The sequence below is a fragment of the Sebastes fasciatus genome, chromosome 17 (genome assembly GCF_043250625.1).
Source record: "Sebastes fasciatus isolate fSebFas1 chromosome 17, fSebFas1.pri, whole genome shotgun sequence".
Classification (NCBI taxonomy): Eukaryota; Metazoa; Chordata; class Actinopteri; order Perciformes; family Sebastidae; genus Sebastes; species Sebastes fasciatus.
The window spans coordinates 10,635,123-10,657,796 of NC_133811.1; the positions used below are offsets into that span (position 1 = coordinate 10,635,123).

Below are 22,674 nucleotides of genomic sequence, written 5' to 3' on the forward strand. Positions count from 1 at the left end.
AAACCACTTAGCTAGTACTTCAGTAGGATAGCCAATTAGCTATTTGCCTGCTTAATAGATCACATAAACAAAATACAGCCTCATTGAGATCATGTCATCAGATAAATAGCGAGATGGTCATTTGAAAATAACGTTATAAGCTATAACTACAAGAATACGTCATTTAACACTAAAAGATATGTGGAGCCTATCATTCTTCATTAACACTCTGGTATTAGGCTCGTTCGAGATGAACTGCGCCTCGCCTGGAAAGTAGACGAGATCAGGCGACAGCAGCAGGGGGTGGTGACAAAAAGCTGCGGTCAATGTCCGCCTTGTAAAGCACATAATGAGCACTCGTTTTGATAAGTGTTACATATAGATAACCTTCATTATTATAGTAATTATTATTATCAACCACACAAGATATGTTTGTTAACAGATGAAACATTCATTGCACAACATGAGACTAATACAATCTAGTGTTCAATATTACAATTACACAGAAAGTTGTGACTTTCTTCAACACGTGGTGTTTGCTGTCAAAACTAAGAGCCAATCAGCTCTTTGATCAAGCGCGAGCCAGGCGTTTCCCATAATGCCCTGGGTCTTGCAGTTGGTGGAGAGCAACTGCGGCCGCTTCGATCTCGTGAGGTTATCGTCGCCCACGTGTGCATGACGTCAGAGCAAGTCGGCATCAAGTCGGACACAAATCGAACCGGCATGCATTGCGCGGCGATCGCCGGTGATCGATTCTGCGCAGGCCTGGCTCATCTCGAACGAGCCTTGTATTTGAGGAGTGGGGAGGGAGAATGTGTTGCATGGGGCTTCATCATTTGTAGTTTTATAACAATCAACTTAAGTTTCAAGCCTATAGTTACAACTAGGATTTGAGAGCTACTGTGATGCTAAAGACCTGATTAAAAGAGGAAATTCAAAGAATTTGGGTGCCTTTAAAGCTCTTCTGACAACAACAAATGAATGCACCACAAAGAAACATTTAAATGTATGCTTCAACATATATGTCCTCCCTTCACCTTCTCCAGCTTGCTAGCATGAGTCACCTAGCTGCTGCATTAGCACCAGGCTAGAAAGACACAACAACTAGTAACCATAATATCTCTAAAACTACATTTATGGTCAAATTGACACTGTTCTATTACACAGACTGGTGACGGTTCTGGAAAGTTAAAGTCCTCCATTTACCTCCAAAATACATCTCCTTCCTCCCCTCCATGCTTCCTCCTCCAAACCCAAACAGGTCGTTTCTCGGTGTTCCCCAGGCCACGCCCCCTTACACCTGTGACCTAGAGGAGTCAGATCACGTGACCAGTATGACATCATACATGGAAAACAAGTTAATGTATAAATGATGGTGATATAGTGCAATTAAATGCTTGTTTTCATGGTAAATGTAGGTTAATATAGGTAATAATTATATAACTCTATGCTGGAATGCATTGCACAACATTTTGTAAAACATGGGAAATTACACAAGCTACAGGTGGAAGTATCTCACCCAAACTAGTGAATTGTTTAGTTTTTTTTCACTGAGGTTAAGTTTTCTCACTGGCACTCAGACATATGGAAAAGGGTCATTCCTGTTATGCAGCAACAATTCATCCTCATGACTTCTGGAAAAAAAAGATGGATTTTTCATTTTCTGTTAGTAAGTAAAATGTATATATTTTTTCTACTCTCTGTATAGGCTCCCATGTTTGTTTTACAGCCTGTGTTAAAAACTAAGAGTATTTTTCATTGATAATGTACATAAATTAATTGTTTCTGTGTTATTTCTTCATGGTTTTTTAAAAATATTTTGTAGTATTATGGTGTTCATGTGATTGCCTCCCATTGGTTGATGATACCATAGAGGTGAGGCCACATCCGCTTTGTTGAATGCCCTGACGAAGACCTACAGTGGTCGAAACATGTTGGCTTTATACTCCTTTGAATTCTCTCAAAAAAATGATGCCACAATATATGATCACAGTGAGTTTGAAATGACCTATAAATTAATTAAAGAAAATGTATATATTTTATAATGTTATGGCTTAAATTGTATTTATTATATTTGACGCATTTGAAAGAAAATATGAGGAAGTAATTCATGGGGACAGAAATGTTGCTGCATAACAGGAATGACACAAAAATGTATGCAATTCACATGTGGGGGAAAAAAGATGCAATAATTGTCAATCGATTCAAATATTTAATCACAATTAATTGCATTATTGTCAATAGTTAATTGAGATTAATCGCAAATTTATCAAGTATTTAATACTATTATCAACAGGGGAGTGGGCAAATATGTTAGTTTTATGCAAATGTATGTATATATTTGTTATTGGAAATCAATTCACACCACAAAACAATGACAATTATTGTCCAGAAACCCTCACAGGTACTACATTTAGCATAAAAAATATGCTCAAATCATAACAAACTGCAGCCCAACAGGCAACAACAGCTGTGAGTGTGACAGTGTGCTGACTTGACTATGACTTGCCCCAATGTGTCTGTAAAGGGGAGACTCGTGGGTACCCATAGAACCCATTTTCATTCACATATCTTGAGGTCAGAGATCAAGGGACCCCTTTGAAAATGGCTATGCCAGTTTTTCCTTGCCAAAGATTAGTGCAAGTTTGGAGTGTTATTTGGACTCCTTAAATAAGTTAGTATGACATGGTTGGCACCAATTGATTCCTTATGTTTTCTACTTTCATATGATGTCAGTATCTTCACTCTAGCTTTAAAACAGAGCCCGCTATAACCTTAAAAAACGCAAGTTGCGTTAAAGAAATTAATGTCTATTCCTAGCTTTGCAGATCAGATAGGTAATGTAAATGTCCCGCCCCTTGGTACTCCACTGTTTTCCAAATCTGGCTCTTCTAAAAAAGTAATTGAATATGCCTAATCTATACTGTGTGAACATAAGAGTGCACAGACTGACTGCTTATTAGAATAGCCATCCATAAAACCACTTTCGGGTCAGCTCACCCCACTTAAAGCCCCACCAGTCACCAAGATTATTGCCTCGCCTGATGAGGCAGCAGCTGATGTGCATCTGTGGGAGGCTGATTGTCACCGTCTTCACAGGCATCAGCATGCGATGTTCCTCTGATGGTGTGAATCTGCCGCCACCAGAAGATGCGATCCAGCTGTCCACCATATCTGCCCACAGCATCTCCATCTCTAACACACACCACTCACGCAGCATTTTAACACATTCTCCTCCACACTCGGTACCCCCACCCAGCCAGCCTCAGAAAGACAAGACAGCCTCGGCCTCCTGTCTCTCACCTATTCTCCCACGTAGCGTTATGTGAACGCACCACGCCAGTTGACTACATGCAGACTGTGCTGCAGGCAGCTACAGCCAAGAGGAAACATCACAGACTGATACATGGCTCGTTCACATTCAAGTCTACTTTTATTGATCATTGCACAGCAACATTTACTTTCTCTTCCACCCTCGCGCTCTTGACAGCTCATCGATTCAAACAAAAGGAGATGGCTTCCATGCCATCACTTATCTTTCATTAGATTATAGGAGACACAGAAATCATTATTTTAGACATAATAGCACATGAAGACTGAAAAATGATCTGTTTTGGATATGGCCCGTTGACGTTTCATCTCTTTCTATCCTAATATCTAATGTTCTATCCTCTAAGCTGCTGGCTTTTTCAATAAACTAAATGGAGCCTCTGACTTGGCTAATGCTGCCTCTGACCAGCGAGTCGGGACAGAGAAATTTGTTTTTAATATAGGAAAGTAGAGTTTTGACCTCTAAATGTAACTCAGCACCACAGGCAGCCGTAATACCATCAGTGATAATGGCAGAAAATGGCATAGAGGGGGAATCAAATCAACAGAGGCATGATGGATAGATGGATAGATGGAGGGAAGTTAGTAATGTCTGCCTTCACCCAGTCCCTTTCTCACATGCAGCCCTCCTCCCGGGTACATCTCGCCGAATTATCATACTTGGACGCCGAAGCGCTGCGAACAAGCCAGCGTTGGTTATGAAAGTGTTGCACATTTGCAGGGAGCGCACATGCGAGTACATGCAAATAGGCCGCTGCATTAGCATTTGATATCCTCAGGGCTGCACAAGGCCGTGCAATGCCAAGATGTGGCGGCGTGTGTGTGTGTGTTGTGTGTGTGTGTGTGTGTGTTCGCGGTGAACTCGGCCGCGGCGAGATAGTGATCCACTCTCTCCGGGCATGTTTAACTCTCCAGCACTGAGTCTAATTTCACGCGGCAATAAGGCATGGATACTAAATAACACGCAGCCAGAATGTTTAAAAAAATAATTGAAATGCAGATGTCACAAATGAATGGGAGAATACAGCTTGCCTTGCAGAAAGTGAAAGGCTTTTGTTTCATGTCTAATTTAAGGGTTAATAGAAATTAAAAGCAATTTCACAGCCTACTATAACAGGAGTGCTCATTTTATGGTGAATTAGGCTGTAACAATTACATTTGTTGGAAGAGGGGGTGGTCTGCGGAAGCTGCGTACAGCAGCATGCAATCAGCTTCAAGTGGGTGTCTTCGGTGTTAGAAAATAATTACACGAGGATAATGTATAGACATGAAATAGAAGAAAATAGTCCACAGAAAATGAGAGTCTGGTTGTTCTGGATTCCCAGCGAGCTGAAAGTCTTCGCTGACCAGCTGCGGTCTTAGTCCTGTTCCAGAGGGAGTCTGAGCCAGCTCCTCTCAGCTATCAGCTGGCTCCTGTGGGTCACTTGGCGGCCGGCCACCACAGCCACCCCCCTGCCAGGAACAGAACTGGGCCTTGGGCCACTCCTTTCAACAGGGCGACCCTGAGAGCCTCGTCTGACCACCTCCTTCATGCTGAGCTTCTCCCGTGCACGGCTTCACTGAAGAGGAGACAAAATCACAGGCGAGACATCACCACATGTAAACACACATCGCTGGTTCTTTAAAGTGGCAGTAGGCAGAATGTTTTGGGCATCATGGGGCAAAATATATCCATAATAACCTTTCAGCATATTGTAAATCAAGTGTCCTGTGAGAAAACTAGACTTCTGCACCTCCTCATGGCTCTGTTTTCAGGCTTTAAAAAATCTAGCCCGTGACGGGAGACTTCGGCCAATCACAGGTCAATTCAGAGAGAGAGCGTTCCTATTGGCTGTTCATTCAACGGAGGGAGCTGTCAATCACTCGCGAACTCCAATCAAACGGTTAAACTAGGCAGCACTGATAAAATATGAATTATTTTCTGTTACTGTAATGCGCGTTTCTCACATAAAATGTTTTCAGAAACATCTTGTAGAGTGCTGTTTAGCTGTAAAATGAGAAAGTTTGCTCCGGCTGGTGGGCGGTGCTTGGTATTTCCTCAACAGATCTCAACATGGCTGCCAAGTCACAAACTTTCATTTTACAGCTAAACAGAACACTACAAGATGTTTCTGAAAACATTTAATGCGAGAAATAGGCATTACATTTACAGAATATTGATTTTTATTTGATCAGCGCTGCCTAGTTTGACCGTTTGATCAGAGTTTGCGAGTGATTGACAGCTGCTCATCTCGGCTCTGATTGTTTGTTTTCCTCCAGTCTGTGAAATCTTGCAGATGCCACTAGGGAGCACCGGAGGACACATAGGCACATGATTTTTCCAGATTACCTGTCTCATGCACTACAGGATATAGTGACCGTTTTATAAAAATAACATTTTTCAATCATATTTGCTCCATATCTTCCTTTTCAGCTTGAAGTCACAGAACCTCCTCTACTTCACAGTGATTTAATGACAGATAAGAGGTAATGTTTGGCATAAAAAGAGCCCACTTTCTCAATTTAATTTCTAAGCAGCAGTGGCTGTAATAATTAAAGGTCATTTTCCTGCCAAGTAGCACGGCTCTTCAAGAGTAGTAAAGCAACATTATGCTAAGTAAGACATAATTACTGGCAAGACCGGTGATTTTGGATTAGTGCATTAATATTTCAATCAACAGCTAATGTGGTCACAGGTCTCTCTTTTTGAGGATTTTGCATCAGCTACGAACATAGCAGTTAATAGTGAATAGTAGGGCTGTCAAAGTCAATGCAAATTCATTTTAACGCCACTGATTTCTTTAACGCATTAAGACACTAGAAAAACATAAGGAATCCATTGGTACAAGCTGTGTCATACAAGCTTGTCGGGAAGGAGGCTAAATAACGCTCCAAATAAGCTAAGCTTTTGGTGAGGAAAGACTGTCATGGCCATTTTCAAAGGGGTCCCTTGACCTCTGACCTCTAAATGGGTTCTATGGGTACCCACGAGTGTCCCCTTTACAGACATGCCCACTTTATGATAATCACATGCAGTTTAGGGCAAGTCATAGTCAAGTCAGCACACTGACACAATGACAGCTGTTGTTGCCTTTTGGGATTGAGTTTGACATGTTATGATTTCAGCATATTTTTTTAAAACTAAATGCAGTACCTGTGAGGGTTTCTGGACAATATTCGTCATTGTTTTGTGTTGTTAATTGATTTCCAATAATAAATATATACATACATTTTCATAACGCAAGCATATTAGCCCAAACCCATGTTAATAAGAGGATTAAATACTTGACAAATCTCCCTTTAAGGTACATTTTGAACAGATAAAAAAATGTGTGATTAATCGCGATTAAATGTTTGAATCGATTGACAGCCCTAGTAAATAGTTTTCATGATTAAATAGGACATTTTTGCTCCGAGGGTCTTTTGTGAAAATAGTTCCAAACCCAGCCGCGTTATCAACACAAACAGGATTTCTTTTTTCTTCTAACGTCTAAAGCAGTCGTGTCAAACACATTCCTCAAACTAGTGTGTGACCTTTCTATCAGAACACATCTCCAAAAGTTCTTTAATGGTTCGTTATCCAGCTCCACTCTCCTAAAATGCCACCGACAGTTATGTTTCTCAAAGTCTGACCACCAAGCATTACTTTTCGAGCCTTCATTTAACTTTTTTCATGCCTTCAAGGCGCGGACAGGACATCACGAAAAATCCCTCTGACACCTCTCTCCTCATGCTGGTTCCATTTCGGGAATCGCCTCTCGCGCCTATTTCCCTTCTGTCAGAGAGCCTTGAGCTACGGATCCTCATTAGTCACTTTCCCCGAGACCACACTGACACCCGGCGTCGCGTTCTCCCCCGCTCAGACTTGCTGAAGGCTAGCGCGGCCACACACCAATTCACAGGCGCTGTCAAAAAGCCAGGCGACTTACAGGAGCTGGGCAATCATCAGAATCAACCAACCTTTGAAATGCTGTGAGTATCGCGAACGTGCTGCCGCTGCATAATGTTACACTGGCTGAAACGCCCACAGGCATCTGCAGCAACGTTTCTTGCACAATGGTCTTTTGGGAAAATGGGACAAGTTAAAAGGACCATACCAGTGGGTTTGGAATGTCTTAGACCATTACCTACAAATTGTGTATACTTCACATTACAGCTCGAGATGACTAATCCATCACAGAGGGGGCCTTGTCAGTTTTCTTTTAAAGTTGGTGCTGCAAGCAGGGACTAAAAACTCTCCTTAGTGGAGATTTCAGCTGCTATAAAGCATCATTGAGGCATTATACGAAAACCCAAGCAAATATGAAGCTTAAAGACTAGATATAGAGGGGAACAACTAGCCTGGCTGTATCCAAAAGTAACGGTCAAAAGTGTACATACAACAATTTGAAGTTTTACAGGGAGGTGTGTATTTCTTGGTTGGGACCAGTTGCCGGGCAACCAGAGGAGAATCCAGGAAGTTACCACTACTTGGCGTCTGAGAATAACTAATACTCGTTAATGTTGAATATAAATAATGAATAATGTTGTGGGATTATTCCTTATTTCATGGTCTATTTGGGGATTTATACATTATTATTACATACATATAAAAGCTAGAAAAACTGAGCATTCGAATACTGATTTGGAGGTTGATTACCATGGCAACGGACAAAGTTTTGGGTTAGCCCTAGATTTTTAATGAATACTTGCGCCCTCTCAAAGTAGTGCTATGATGTTAGATGTTACGGCGACTGTGATAAATGCAAATGCAGATCCCACTGTTCTGATTGCATAAAAAAGTAAACTGTGTTCTTTATACTATGAGTTTTTAAAAAATCCCAATATAATTGCCTTGTTCACAGTATCGCAATATATTGAATCGTAACCCCTGTATCATGATTCGTATCTCCAGATTCTTGCCAATACACAGCCCTAGTAGACTGTGGGTATAAGTCTGTCATTGGCTGTGTATCTCAAAGCATCCACTATCCACTATCTTTTCTTGCAAGGGCACCGTCGCTGCATCCTGTGCTAGGCCAAGACAATTGCAACTGGTTAAAAGAAATACAAACAAGCCAGAGCGTTTTTTCCCCTATACCAGAAAAGGTGTAGAGCCAGACCTTTATTTATGAGACTACACCCCTGTAAAATGACGATATGATGTTTTTACGTATCAGTTTTGTACAGACGACAGATTTTATGACCTTTGGACAGAGCCAGGTCAGCTTTTCCCCCCCATGTCTAGTCTTTATGCCATGCTAAACTAAGCGGTTACTGGCTGTCAAATGTCAAACTGTTCCTTTAAAAAGGCTGCTGTCTGGAACCAGAGTGGTGATCTCGAGTGTCCATGAATGTGGCAACAGGGAAAGACCCCAAAATGAGCTCTACTTGCTACAAAAGCAATCAAGATTTGAAAAAAAAAAAGAAAGAAAGATTAGTTCTCTGTGATGGATTACACATTTCATGCAAGTTTCAAGTCTATGCAAGATGTTTGATATTGTACAAACATGAACGAACACTAATGGCTGCCTGGAAGGTAGAAGAATCAATCTTTAAGACTTGCTGCATGGAAAGTGGGGGAAAAAAATATGCAAGTTGTGCGTTACTGTGCTAAAGCATGCAGAAACCAGCACTATGGCTCTTTAAAATGGAAAGAGTTGCGGCGGCGGACCAACCTGAGGTTTGTATGGTCTCACTTCAGCAGACTGTCAGTCTCCGGGGCACTCAGTGACCGATAGCTGTGCCTGAAGGAAGGACAAACCCCAAATCAATACCCTGTCTAAAAACACTGGGAGAAACTTGAGACAGATCATGCAACGTCTACAGGAGAAGATATGCTCATGCAACTCAAGCTTTTCTTTTTTGGATAACTTTGTACAGGCAGAACCTTTTAAATATTACAGTTTACACAGCAAATAAAAAAAGTAACAGAAGATATTGACATAGATTTGGCTTTGTTCATTTTAGCAAGAGTTGCATTAACACTATTCTAATATATTTTGTTAGTACACAGAACAGTTATTTTGGTACATAAAATCCACTACTGTATGATATTGGAAGTTACGTTTTTCTTACTTTTGAGTCGATTCTTTTTTGTTGCCATGACTGTAATAATATTTTAAGAAACTGTACGCATTTACCAGCAAGTTTATGTCAATGGATAAACACACTACGAAATTAAACATTTAGGGTTAGGTTACCTTTACAGTGGAGTTCTCTAGGTTATAACCATCCTCTCCATTGCACTGCCATTACTCTGTACTAAAGTAGCCATCGCGCCAGCGTCATTCATGACAATGAAGCCTAGACCTGAATGGTGGTTTGAATTCAGTTAATTTTCAGCTATAAAAGCAATTCTCATTAACGATTACGACCACAGGTAAGAGGATTGAAAAAGTCTTATACATACCCAGGCATTCAATGCTTTAGAACTCTATACACATTAGGAAGCTATCCAGGTTATTTTAGAGGTCTTACCTCTGGGTCCTTTTTAAAAAGTATAGAAAGAGAGAGAAAGAATAAGTTGTGCTCTTTTGATAATCAATCAAGACATCATTTAGTAGGGTTAAAGTCTTCAGACGTCAATACATTCATTTAGATTTAAAATGCGGTTTTGAATGAGAAACAAATGAAAACATCTACATCTGACTTGTTGTTTAAAAAAGGCCATTTCAGAATTTTACTAGGACAGGAAACAAATAAAGCAAGTTAAGTTTCATAAAAAACAAACTAAGCTTTATTGACAAACTGCTGCAAAACATCTTTTGGACAGATTTAGTAACCTATTTAGGCAAGCTTACACATGTAGCATAATGCATTTTATGGAGAGGGTACAGATACTAGTGGCAGAATAAGTACAGTTAGGATGTTTTAAAATATGTACAAGAGTTCGGATTGAGCTGCAGGATCCCTTCTCTGTAGAAAGAGAAGACCCATGTGGAGATTTTTGTCCCAATCCTTCTTTGTGTACTTTTTGTGCATGCAGTTTATAGAGAATCAGATCACAAAAATGAAGACCTGAACTGTTTTTTTAGCATTAACACGAGGCCATCTCTCGGCCGTGTGCTCATTAAACAAACATTTTTGTCTTCAGAGTCTTAAAATTAATTTTTTTTTTACATGTAGAACAAATTGAGGATTTGAGGACAGTCCATCTCAACAGTGTCTATTAGGGCTATATTTCAAAACTCTAAGTACAATGACAAATATTGCTGCCTAAGTCTAAATGGACAACGTTTTAGAACTATTTAAAAACAAACCATCATCAAGAATGAATTGTACTGATTCCATTAACATTGATTCTTTAACCTTCACTTAATTTAGGATTGGTTTTTTTTTTTGTTTCTATATTACATAATTGAAAGTTTAAAAGGTATTTTATTTGGCTATATTAACAGAATTTTGAAATGTAGCCTAAATGGGAATCTGCAACTGACCCTCGACAGATTCTTTGTATTTAAAAAACAATTAATTCCTTAGACAAGTTGATAATGAGCCACTAACTCCACTAGAAATGACTACTCCCAAACAGTTTAAAAAAAATTAAAGATCAACAATGCAAAAAAAGCCAGAGGGGGGGTAAAAAGGGTCAGAGGAAAAAAATACAGCAAAATAAATTAAAAATTCAAATGAAAAGGAACATAAAAAGGACGCCAACTTTCTCCTCTCTAACCCATCTAAAAGCCGCTTTGGTTGGTTGGTTGGAGGGATTGGTGGCTGGTTGGTTGGAGCGACAAAGTAGGGGTGGGGGAGGGAGTTCGCGGTCAAATCTCAAAAACCAGTTCCGATTTTCAGTTCCCAAATTTGCTCTCTCGTATAAAGTCCAGTGTAGGAAAAGACCAAACCAAAGACAAAACGGACAATTACTTTTGTCGGGCTGCTTAAAGCGAGAGCTGCCGTGGTAGACAGGGCGACACGTTAAGGGTGGGGAGTCCGCTTCAGTACTGTCGGTATGGGTGCTCCCGGTAAGGCGTCTTGGCACCTCTGGAGGGGGGAGGGGCCTTCCCTACAGCAGTTCGCTGGGTCCCGTTCCAGTCATCCTGGCCTGGAGAGGACACACACAAAAATAAACACATTTACAATTCAATATGGATTCAAACCACTTTAAGATTTTTTTTTTTTTTTTGCAAATTTCCCCACTGTGGGATTAATAAAGGAATATCTTATCACAGAAAACTCATTTGGTTAGTGGACGTTAAAGGTGCCCTGTGGAGGTTTTTGCACAAAAGTGTTGGAATTAGGGCTGGTTTTGTCGAAACTAATTTTAGGAAAACTGTCATATTATAAAGACACACCACCATATGTACAAAATCTGAGTAAACAAAGTCAATTTGTGAAATGGCTACTATGGGGAGTAACATCATCACACATGAATACAATTGGACTCACTGGATCCACAAGAGTCTCAGCTTTACAGTGATACCCAATTTATGCAATTCTAAGACAGTTTAGGGACCCCATTATGCAGAAATATCAAAATACACCATTTTAGAATAGGCGAAAATACATTTATGTTTAGTTTTTTGCCCCAAACGGCATGGAATTATAATAAAGTGGGCATGTCCCTAAAGGGGAGACTTGTAGGTACCCATATTTAACCCATTTTCATTCAAATATCCTGAGGTCAGAGGTCAAGGGACCCCTTCAAAAATGGCCATGCCAGTTTTTCCTCACCAAAATGTAGTGTAACTTTGGAGCGTTATTTAACATTCTTCACGACATGCTAGCACTATAACCTCCGAAATACGGAATAGTGGCCGGGTCCGCCGGCGGGCCATCGAATTTTTAAGAGGTTAATTAAAAATCAATATAGTGTTTTGGAGAATCAATACAGTATAGCACAACATCATTTCGCAATACTCATGTGTGTCAATATTTTCTTACACTCCTATTTGGAATAACATGAAACCATTGGCAGGACTGTGCATTGCCCAATACAAATATATCAGGGGCCGTCTCATAAGAATATTTCTCCATTGTGCTATCTGTGGTCAAAACCTCCACAGGGTAGCTTTAAAGTTACCGGTTAGTGGCTTTAACTATGAAATCTAATTTTGGCTGGTGATCCATAAAGTCAATTTTAAGTCCTTCTCCAATAAGTCACATCAATATTTGTAGTAGGGCTGCCCCCTCTTAGTCAATTAGTCGACTAATCGTTTGTTTGGTCTTAGTCGACTAAGATTTCTTTAGTCAATTAGTTGGTTTTTATCTTTTTTTCATGCTGAATGACTTATTTCCAAGAAACTAATGAGCACATCTCTGGTAAACAAAAGATTCAAAGTGGTGCTTTCGTGTGATTCTTTGTGGAGAAACTCAGTTTTACAGATCTGTCGATTAAATCAACTCATCGATTAGTCGACTAAGAATTTCGTTGGTCGAGGACAGCCGTAAGTTTTAGACTTACAAATCAATCAACCAATCAATAAATGAAAATGCATCCATACCAACATGTGGGGATGTATTTCATACTATAGGACTTAAAAAATGAAAATACAAATGAAATACAATTAAAACATTTTTCCTTTGATAACTTTTACTCTTGCTAACTTGTTTTTTGGGGGGTCATATTTGTATGCACACTTTTTATATACAGCATATCTTTAAAAGTATAAATTAGGTCATCTTTGTTGACAGCGAATAAAGTTTTTCCTCACCATATGACTCGTACGACTCTGTGGTCTCTCCGTGTCCGTAGTCGTAGTATTCTGGCTCTCTGATGGTCAAAAACAAGAGAGAGAAAAAGAAAAATAATCGCTTTTAATCTTTGCAAAAAACATCAAGTAGCTGCTGACTGTAATGTCTGGGGGGGACGATAATTGGCTTCCATGAATAAGATCAAAGCTTGGCTCTCTAGCATTGAAACATCTCAGTCCCGGCTGGTTCTCCTAAAAAAACACCGCCATCCAAACCATGAAACGTGAAGTACCATCAGCGCTGAATTTTGTGCAGAGTGGCTAAAAAGTGTTTTTCTGCTCTCAAAAAACACTTTGGGCAAAACTAGCAACTAGGCAATGTGTGTGTGTGTGTGTGTGTGTGTGTGTGTGCACTTTGTGAGAAGCAGGTGAAAACCAAAGAGACGTCTGATTCACTCACGCCTGCGGCTGACTGTAATAGCTGTCGTATGACTCGTAGGCCGTGTCTGTGTAGCTCTCATCGTAGCCCTGGAGAGGGAAGGAAACAGAGTGAGAGTTAGGGAGAGGCTTGTTCATGAATCATGGATGTCAAGATGTCCCCAAAGTACTACACTTGTACTGAAGCAGACACGCTCCCCTTATGTCTCAAGCATCCAAAATCACTTATTTCTGTGTTGACGGACGAGCAATTCAAAGCTAACCGAGTGCCAAGAACAAGCTCATCGAGAGGAGACACGTGTTGGAGGCCAGATTTAGCTACGTCAAACCTGCCGTTTAAAATATCTTTTTGTTTGTTTGTATGATAAGAACTGTGCTGAGGACATTCACGTATAAACTAAATGGATGAATTAAAACTACCCTCCGCTGGTTCTTGTACTTACATATTCGTCGTAGCCCTCAGCAGCTGCACTAGGGGTGTGCTGGTGGGGTGCCATCCTCTGTGGGGGTCCGGCGGTTGGGGGCCTGGCACGGGGTGCTGAGGCTCCCCTGGATGGTGCTGCTGGGGGTCCTCCTCGGCCTCCTGGGACGCCCCTCACTGCGCCACCTCTCGCTGGGCCGCCTCGGGGCACACCTCCTCTGGCGGGAGCACCGCGTGGTGGCATTCCCCGACCCCTGGAGACGAGAATGCTGAGTTAACACTGTGCTCTTCTTCTACTTGAGGGAATAGTTCGACATTTTGGGAAATATGTGTATTCACTTTCTTACCAGGGATTTGGACGAGAAGATCAATACCATTGTTATATCTCTACGCTAATTATGACCTAAGCCTACTGGCTCCAGCTACATCATTCACCGTACAGATGTGCGAGTGGTGTTGAGCTTCTCATCTAACTCGTGGCCAGAAAGCAAATAAGCGCTTTTGCCAAAATGTCAAGCTAGTCCTTTGAAAAAAGGGGAAAACTTATACAATGTTAACACATTTATACTAGGGCTGTCAAAATTAACGAGATAACGCGTTAACGCAAATTCGTTTTAACGGCACTAATTTCTTTAACGCATTAACGCAACTTGTGATTTTTGGGATGTAGCGGACTCAGTTTTAAAGATTGAGAGTGAAGATGAAATTAGAAAACCTAATGAATCCCGTGGTACCAACCATGTCATACTAGCATATCGCAAAGGAAGCTAAATGACGATCAAAAACGTACACTAAATTTTGGCCAAGAGAAACTGACATGGCGATTTGCAAAAGGGGTCCCTTGACCTCTGACCTCCAGATATGTGAATGAAAATGGGTTCTATGGGTACCCACGAGTCTCCCCTTTACAGACATGCCCACTTTATGATAATCACATGCAGTTTGGGGCAAGTCATAGTCAAGTCAGCACACTGACAGCTGTTGTTGCCTGTTGGGCAAACAAATCTCCCTTTAAGGTACATTTAGCACAGATAAAAAATGTGCGATTAATTTGCGATTTATCACAATTGAAAGGGACTGTTTGTAACTTCTTACACGTATAAATCAATCCGGGTCGGTGTCCCATGCGCGCTCGCGTTTGGCTACGCTGTTCTAGACTCAGACTCCAACACAAACTACACAGAAGCACCAAAACCGCAAAGTTCTATCTAGTGAAGCCCGTCTTGCAAAACAGTGTTAGCTGCAGTCAGAGGACGTGGGGGAGACCGTAGCTTTGGTCTCCAGGGCCGGAGTCTCTGCTGTACTCTGCTCCTCTGCCTGCTTGCCTTCAGTCACACGCCACGCTTGTTCTCGCTATTTCACTCCACTCTCACGTGCATGCGCGCACACTCCACACTGCAGGAGAGTTAGTTTAGCTCTGAGAATATCTAGTGAATGTAGATTCAGTGGATGTTTGTGCAGAAATAACTGCTGCAGCTCCTCCAGACCAACAGAGGTTTCCCGTGTCTTGTGAAGTGACGGGGCTCCGCAGCGAGTAACGTTATCAGCAGGGCTGAAGCAGGAAGAGAGACGTTATCGTCCCCAACCAAAACTCCGGTGTCTCCCCTGGCAGGGAGGCAGGAAAAGCCAACACTAGGATCAGCATTGATTCATGGAGAGACCGTCGTCTGGTCAGCTAACATTACTGCCAAGCAGCTGAAATATAGAGTGATATTGTGGTTTTAGCTGACGTGTGTCGCCTCACTGTTTTGAGTGATGCTCGTTCATGTCTATGTAGAGCGAGCACAAGCCCGAGCCCGACGCTGACTTTCGCTGACTTAACAGCCACAGGTGTCGCTGTTAACGAGCATTTCTGATTCTTACAAACAGTCCCTTTAATAATTGACAATCATGCGATTAAATATTATAATCGATTGACAGCACTGATCTATACTGTATGATTCTTCACATTTTTATCAAAGAAACTAAACATGAGCTGATAATTTAGGGAGCATTTGGAATTTTTTTGTGTGACTGGCTATTGACTTAGATTCCTTGATATTTTTTCAACTCACAGCTACAGTTGTTTCTCGTATCAGTATGTATTCTCGGCGGATCAAAAGTATCTTGCTTCTTCAGCATAAGTACACTGAAAACTACACAATTACACAAAAAGGAGTCGATATAATGCTGCTTCCGGCCTTGCTCAGCATTTCCATTGATACATAGATATGGTAGTCGATGAACAATAGTGTCTTTGTATTTCTTCAGTGACCTAGCAGCTGTTATATGAGAAACTGTGTGTGAGTGTGTGTGTGTGTGTGTGTGTGTGTGTGTGTGTGTGTGTGTGTGTGCGTCTCCACACCTGTGTGCTACACCAGGAGGGACTCCGCGGCCCCTGACCGGAGGGCCCCCCCTCCCTCTGGCTCCGTGCTCCTGGCCTCCGTTCAGGTAGCTCATCTCCATGAACTGCTCTTGGCAGATATCATCCATCATATCCTACACACACACACACACAGAGAGGAAGAAAATAAAAAGAAGAAAGAGAGAGAGAGAGAGAGAGAGAGAGAGGGTGAGAAACAGGAGCACAAATGTAAAGCAAAAAAAAAAAAAAAAGCGAGAGAAGAAGAGGGGAGAAAAGGAGCCAGTGTGGAAGAACGAGCGATGAATAAAAGAGTGAAACACAATTACAGAGCTGCTCACAACATGGCATCCCCCTAATGACTAACAGAGCGAGTGGAGAGAAAAAGTCTCGGTGCCAGTGACTCAGAGTGTTAAAGAGAAGGGGAGCGGGGGGGGGCGTGGATGTGGGAGGTTGGAAAGCATCCATCCACACTCCCTGTCTTCCTGTGTGCCTCTCCATCAGGCACAAAATGTAAATCACTTCTTGACAAGTCTGGTGTGACTGCTGTATCAACGGTTACCTTATTTCATCCGCAAAAAAACAATAAATTGGGATGGATTAGTGAAGCTGCCTGTCTGAGCAGCAGCAAATCCCGCAACACAATCCGGCCGCCTTTCTTCGGGGAGCAATCGCAAAGGCCTGCACTGTGACCCGATCGATCATTTTTTCATAAATCAGTCCCTGGAACGGTGACCGAGCTCTAATGACGCTGAAAAAGAAAGGAGGGTGGAGGGGATACTAGAATATGCAGCGCAGACGGCAGCTTTCAATTTATCTGCAGCAAAAAAGTAAGCAAACCTCTTGACTGATTACGAATTCATCTCAGTCACACACGGCAAGGAGCAGCGCGACTACAGCTGCATTTAACAAGTCGGCAAGGTGACACGTCTTCACCCATCAAGGTGTTTAGATTAATTAAAGTCGCTTTACACATTCTATAGGAAATATAAAAAGAGTGTCGAGGAACAAAAAAGGGATCTGAAAAACCCCTTCACACAGGATCAAGGCTGTGCTTTTTGCATTTACATTGGCAGACATACAGGTATACAGATGTATACATGTATAAGAAAAAAAAGATGAAGAGAAAGAATCAAAGCTTTCTGGAATACCTCAGGAGGAGCAATACATAAAACATTTCAACAACAAACCACACTGTGAACTTGAGGCATTTATTAAAACATGACCTGGTTCCAAATAAAAGGGTGTCAACACTGACAGATTAGGGCTTTAAATTGTAACGACGGGCTTCTTTTACATAACGCGGCAACATCAGCCCCATTCATCTCACCTTTGACCCAAATTATCCCTTCTTCTATAGCGCACTAATTAAAAAGTGTGGGCATCTATTGGCCTGCGCTGACATGAGCCATTGTTAGAGCACTGTGGGCTTCAGCACGGGCTCGACAAGCAGACTGGGTTGGCCCGCGCTCAAGAATCTCTCAGCATAAAACTAATAAAGTAAGCTCAGATCTGTGTGGGAGCCTTACATCTACCGAGCCGATTCTGCTCACTCGCTGGAGAATGAGACGACACGGTGAGGGGGTGACCCCGCCGACACAGTTAAAGCGACCCGATTCCCCCTCCTTAAGCTGATTGCTTATATTACGTTGCATTGCTTTGTCTACCTTACACCCCGCTCCGCCTTTTTTTGAAATGCACACCATCGGTCAAGTTTGGAAAGCAATATTGAAGTCAAGCATGATGTTTCTTTTCACATAAAATAATGATCCCGGTCACTTTCACACAGTGAGGCATACAGCTTATTAATTAAACACTGGTATCAGCTCGGTATCGGCCGATACCCAAAGCCCGAGTCGGTAACTGGACTGAAAAAAGTCGGATCGGTGCATCCCTAAATTCGATAATGAGAGTTCAATTTGTAGGTTTAAATTGTCAACTCATTAATTATTAGAATTAAATGACGGACAGAAGATAACTCAAATCTAATACTAATTTAACCACTTTTATCAGCTACTAACTCAAAATGTACTGTTACAAAAAAAGATCAGCTTTGATTTACATCTCTAGAATAATAAAGCTTTATCAGACATATCTAAAGACATCACTTTAGCCTCTGTTAACTTGTGTTGAGTGGCAATATTGTCGACATTTTACAGGCTAAATGATGAATTGAATAAGTAATCAACAGGTTAATTAATGGCAAAAAAAAACAAATGGTTAGATAGATGCAGCTCTAGGAACGCCCCACACAGACGAGTCAATAGACAAACAACAAGACACAAGAAAATGTCAGACTCACAGGAAACAGGAACTTCTTGACCTCCTCCATGGCGTGTGCCATGCGCAGGTAGGCCTCCGGCACGGGGGCGAACACCTCGATGAATACGTGCAGCTCCATAGACAAGTGGGCGTACTTGGGCTCGCCGCCTTTCCTCAGCCCCTCCTCCTGAGACAAGGGCAACATCACAGACGCGTCAGCGAGTCAAAGAGAAGCCCGCAGTTTACTCTAAAATGAAATGAATTATGCACGAAGTAATCGCATTTCATCCGCCTCAGAGGGCATCAGGCATAGGTGTGGTATTCCCTTCCTTTATTTAGCTCGATAATTACATCAAAGTGGTAGATAACAGGTTTAGCAGGATATCCGGAAGATTCTCTGGAACAGATGTGCAGTGCGTGGGTGCCCTTGGCTCCGCGTTTACGTTCACCCGAGCTATCCTGCCAGTCGACGCCATCTGGGCTCGCTGCCTGACATCCCTTCTCAAGTACAGGCCATATGTGTTATGGCTTCAGGTACCCTTCGCACAGGTGTGTAGCGCCAGATGTGTGTGTGCGAGGGGAGTGTATTACCTTGGATTTGTCTCTCATGGATCCTTTGCCCAGCACAGAGATCTTGGCTCCGGTCTCTTCCTGCAGACGCTTGATTGTATTGCCCTGAGGACCCAAAATCTTCCCCACGAAATTGAACTAACAGCAAAACAAAACAGGACAAAATTAGCCTGACAATCAACAGCAAGAGGCAAGTTTAATACCAAGAGAGTGAAGGAGCAATCACTGTCAGGGGTCTTGTTGCACATGCTGCAGCCTTAAGTAGTAGATTTAGCAGAGGAGGTCGATATGAGCCCCCGAGGGCTGGAACACCGTCAGTTAACTACAATCATCCAAGCACTGAGCCTTGTGAGGAAAAACCTGCGTTCTTTACCTCCGTAATCTTCGAACAAAGTAATTATTATCATTATATATGATGTGTCCTACAATTAGCCGTCAGTGGCATTTAGCAGAGGGTTGACGCCGAGGAAGCGATTCCTCCTGGAGTTGTAAAAGTAGCTTTTGTAATCTGAAACCAAACATGTACCGACTAAAAACCAAGTCTGGCAAACTAAGACAGGCTTCTGGAGATCAGAAGACTGTCTTACCCCCACAGACCCGACTCCTACATCATATTGATCTGATGCTCGACATCGGGGCAGCATCTATTCATGTTATTCTTTTTAAAATCTTAAAGAAGTGTTTTGTAAAAATGTCAAAAAAGTAAGTTGAATCCCAAAAAAGGCTTTAGAAAGTCACCATATAAAAATGTAGGTGACTCAAACGGATGCAAATATATTCAACAACATGCAAATGAAGCATAATGCAGCTAGCGATGCATTCTGTGTGAGTTTTCACAGGACAGTTTATACCCTCACATCGTAAAAAAAAATCATCCTAAAATCAATGTAGCCAAATGTGTGAGCCAGATATAGATTGATCTGATATGGATGAATACACCTGAGGTTACTAGTCCGAATGGAAACATGTGCAGAAGATCCAATCTTCTGCACACCGTGTGAATTACACTGCAATATATAGAGCTATCCTAACCATAGTAAAATTAACTTTTTGATCCTTTTATGATATTTTAGGACATGCCAGTATTGGCTCTGGAGCTTAGAGATCAAGGTTGAGAGGAGTAATTTGAGACTCCCAAGTAACCCCATGGCTTTGTGTAATTGAAACCCGGCTGCAGGATAAATTAAATCAAGAGGGGTTCATGGTGAAAAAAAAGAAAAAGGAGGAGGACAAGATTAAAAAAAAGAAGACAGAGGCAGCTCACCTTCGGGTACTGTTTGACAGGTATGAGCACTCGTTCCTTAAGTTTGATGTTCTTCGTTGTGAAAAGGTCCAGGTACGGTTCTGCCTCCTTTTTAGTCTCGCCTTTCTGGATTCTATCAATTTCTAGAAGGGGAGAGGCACCGTTTCAGGCAAAGTGTTCATGCAATCAAACAGGATTCAAAGAGGCAAAGTACAGTTATGAGGAGGATTTATGTGCACTTATGTAGTATTAAGTAAGCAGAGATTTAGAGATTTGCAGGTAATATTCGATCTCAGTGTCTAGGTTCAAACTTGGCAAGATTTTTATTGAAAAATGAACTATTTTTAGACACACATTTAACAGTTCAACTGCACTTCTAGACGTCTATAGAACTTTTTTCAGTCTAATTTTGTCTGGTTTTAACCGAGACAACTTGATCTTTTGACCACGTTTGCTGAATGCCAAACAGTGGTGCTTATAGATGAATACAAGATGATGAAAGAGTACAAGTGGTGCGCTTCATTTCACATCTTTTTGTGATCTTGTCGAACATCCTGAATAGAGTCTGTTGATTAATCTGTTTGCTGGCAACAACTTTGATAATCAATAGGCTAAATCTTTCAGCTGCTTTTAAAGCAAAACACCAAATAATCTCTGCTTTGCAGCTTCTTCAATGTGAGAATTTGCTGCTTTTTCTACCACTGGAAACGGGATATCCTTGTTTTTCGACTGCTGATCACACAAAAATAAGACGCGTGAAGACATCACCTGGGCTCTGTGTGATTTTTTTCACTATTTGACATTTCCTGAACTAAAAAAAATCAATATATATGTCAGACTAGTCAATAATCAAAATAATCTTAAAATCGTCGCCCAAATCCTGAACCACGATTAGAAAATGTGCAGTTTTTAACAGCTACATTTTGAGACTGTAGCCATCAGCACTTCCCTTCTGTCACCTCTTCCATGTGGCACCCAGCACCCAGTCATCCAGCACCCATCACACTCTAACACTTCATCTCAAAAGCACCTCCTCACTCCTGGCCATGACAACTCCTGAGCCTGCGATGTGCAAACATGTCAGCTACACCACACCGTCTACCAGCTGCAGATCAGGCAGGGGGAACCTCAGTAGATGTCACACACCATGGGACACCCACAAGCACACACATTGACACACTTGTGTCTTTCTGGATCATTCTCATTTTCAATTTCAGAGATGTAGCCTAGAGATTATGATGCACATCCTGTTAGACAAATAGACCAGTTTGAACCATTAACCAGCTGAGATGCTTGACTGGAGGAAGCATTTAAGAAGCAGCTTGCAAGAAAATCACTCACAATCTCTGGGAGAGCACAAAAATAATCACTTTTAACTAGCAACTATAGCACTTTAATAACCAGCTTATAATATCCTAATGAGGTTTTGTGTATTTTCATGTTCTGTAGCATCACTGTAATGCTCATGTGGTACTCAGAATCGTGTTTATTGCCAGGTGTAAGAGGTATACACTAGGAATTAGATAAAAACGTTAGAATAAAATAAGAATAAAAAAATTTAATTCGATCAATATACAAAATAAGCTACAAACAAAAATAAACATGATATAAACAGATAGTGCATATATTGCATACAGTGACTGTATGGATCCATCCTCCTGGCACTATCCCACAGCATCACTACATTACAAGACGCCATATTCTGTGAAATCCGCTCTGTCTCTCGAATAATGTACAAAATTATTAATAATAGGATAAAGCATGTTTTGAGAGAAAGCTCAAATTAATTAATGATATGTTAAAGTGTGTCTCCCTCTGTGGTGGTGTGGTGATAGCTTTTTTTAGGATATTTAGACACTCAGACACTCAACTAAACATCTAAATAAACTCCCAACACTCATCGGTTAAAGGGGGACAGTCCGCGTCCCGTCCTTGAACACATGGCAACCACAGCGTGTAGAGAGGTGTGTGCGTCTATACAGGGGTGTTGCGTTCACGGTCACCTCTTTAACTGAAAATTCTGAACGACAAAATTAATTTGAACTTTTTTTTTTTACCTGCGTTTAAAAGTTTCATGGCGTGAGTAAACGACGAGTCCAGGCTGTCCTTCTCCGCCAGCAGCTCGGGGAGATATTTGTCGTCGTTCTCCATTTTGAGGTTTAGATGGAAAAGAGGGGAGAGTCAAAAAACCCAATAAGAAGAAGAAAAAGAAGTAGTCCACTTATGTAACTACGGAGTGTCGCGTATCCTCTCTGTGTGTGTGCAGGCGGAGCTTTGCATGTGGCTACTGCGACGGACGGGTCCGCTACTCTGAGTCTGTGTGAGGTTTCCTCTCTGAGCTGACTGATGCTTCTCTTCTCTTCTCTTCAGCAGCGCTCACTGGATGGGAATGAGAGAGAACAAAAGCACAGAGAGAGAGAGAGAGATGGGGAGAATAGTGATCCGACTGGAGCCGGCGGAAGTGAGATCAGAGAGGACGTAGTGCTCCGGACTGACT

General features: G+C 41.6%; 1 protein-coding gene across 4 annotated transcripts; it reads right to left on the bottom strand.

Annotated features, from left to right (window-relative positions):
• Positions 1 to 3,397: 3,397 nt before the first annotated feature.
• khdrbs1b (KH domain containing, RNA binding, signal transduction associated 1b) lies at positions 3,398 to 22,623 on the bottom strand. Of its 4 annotated transcripts, none has more exons than XM_074613293.1 (12): positions 22,235 to 22,622; positions 20,199 to 20,320; positions 18,956 to 19,072; positions 18,405 to 18,551; positions 16,106 to 16,239; positions 13,784 to 14,015; positions 13,363 to 13,430; positions 12,924 to 12,982; positions 9,748 to 11,314; positions 9,471 to 9,579; positions 8,946 to 9,014; positions 3,398 to 4,868 (listed from the first exon to the last, which is right to left on the bottom strand). In XM_074613293.1, exons 1-9 carry the CDS (start codon positions 22,326 to 22,328, stop codon positions 11,208 to 11,210), a joined length of 1,080 nt encoding a protein of 359 aa, XP_074469394.1. In that variant the 5' UTR covers positions 22,329 to 22,622; the 3' UTR covers positions 3,398 to 4,868; positions 8,946 to 9,014; positions 9,471 to 9,579; positions 9,748 to 11,207. The 4 variants fall into 4 exon arrangements, with proteins under 4 accessions (XP_074469394.1, XP_074469393.1, XP_074469396.1 ...); XM_074613292.1 differs by having other exon boundaries at positions 9,680 to 11,314; XM_074613295.1 differs by lacking the exon at positions 22,235 to 22,622 and adding an exon at positions 21,137 to 21,280 and having other exon boundaries at positions 9,680 to 11,314.
• Positions 22,624 to 22,674: the final 51 nt, after the last annotated feature.

Excerpts from the sequence above, each read along its gene's own strand:
- khdrbs1b (XM_074613294.1), bottom strand. The coding sequence starts at position 22,328 with ATGGAGAACGACGACAAATATCTCCCCGAGCTGCTGGCGGAGAAGGAC. Across the intron at positions 20,321-22,234 it reads CATGAAACTTTTAAACGCAG|AAATTGATAGAATCCAGAAA; the intron begins GTAAAAAAAAAA and ends CTCCCCTTCTAG. Across the intron at positions 19,073-20,198 it reads CTGTCAAACAGTACCCGAAG|TTCAATTTCGTGGGGAAGAT; the intron begins GTGAGCTGCCTC and ends TTTTGCTGTTAG.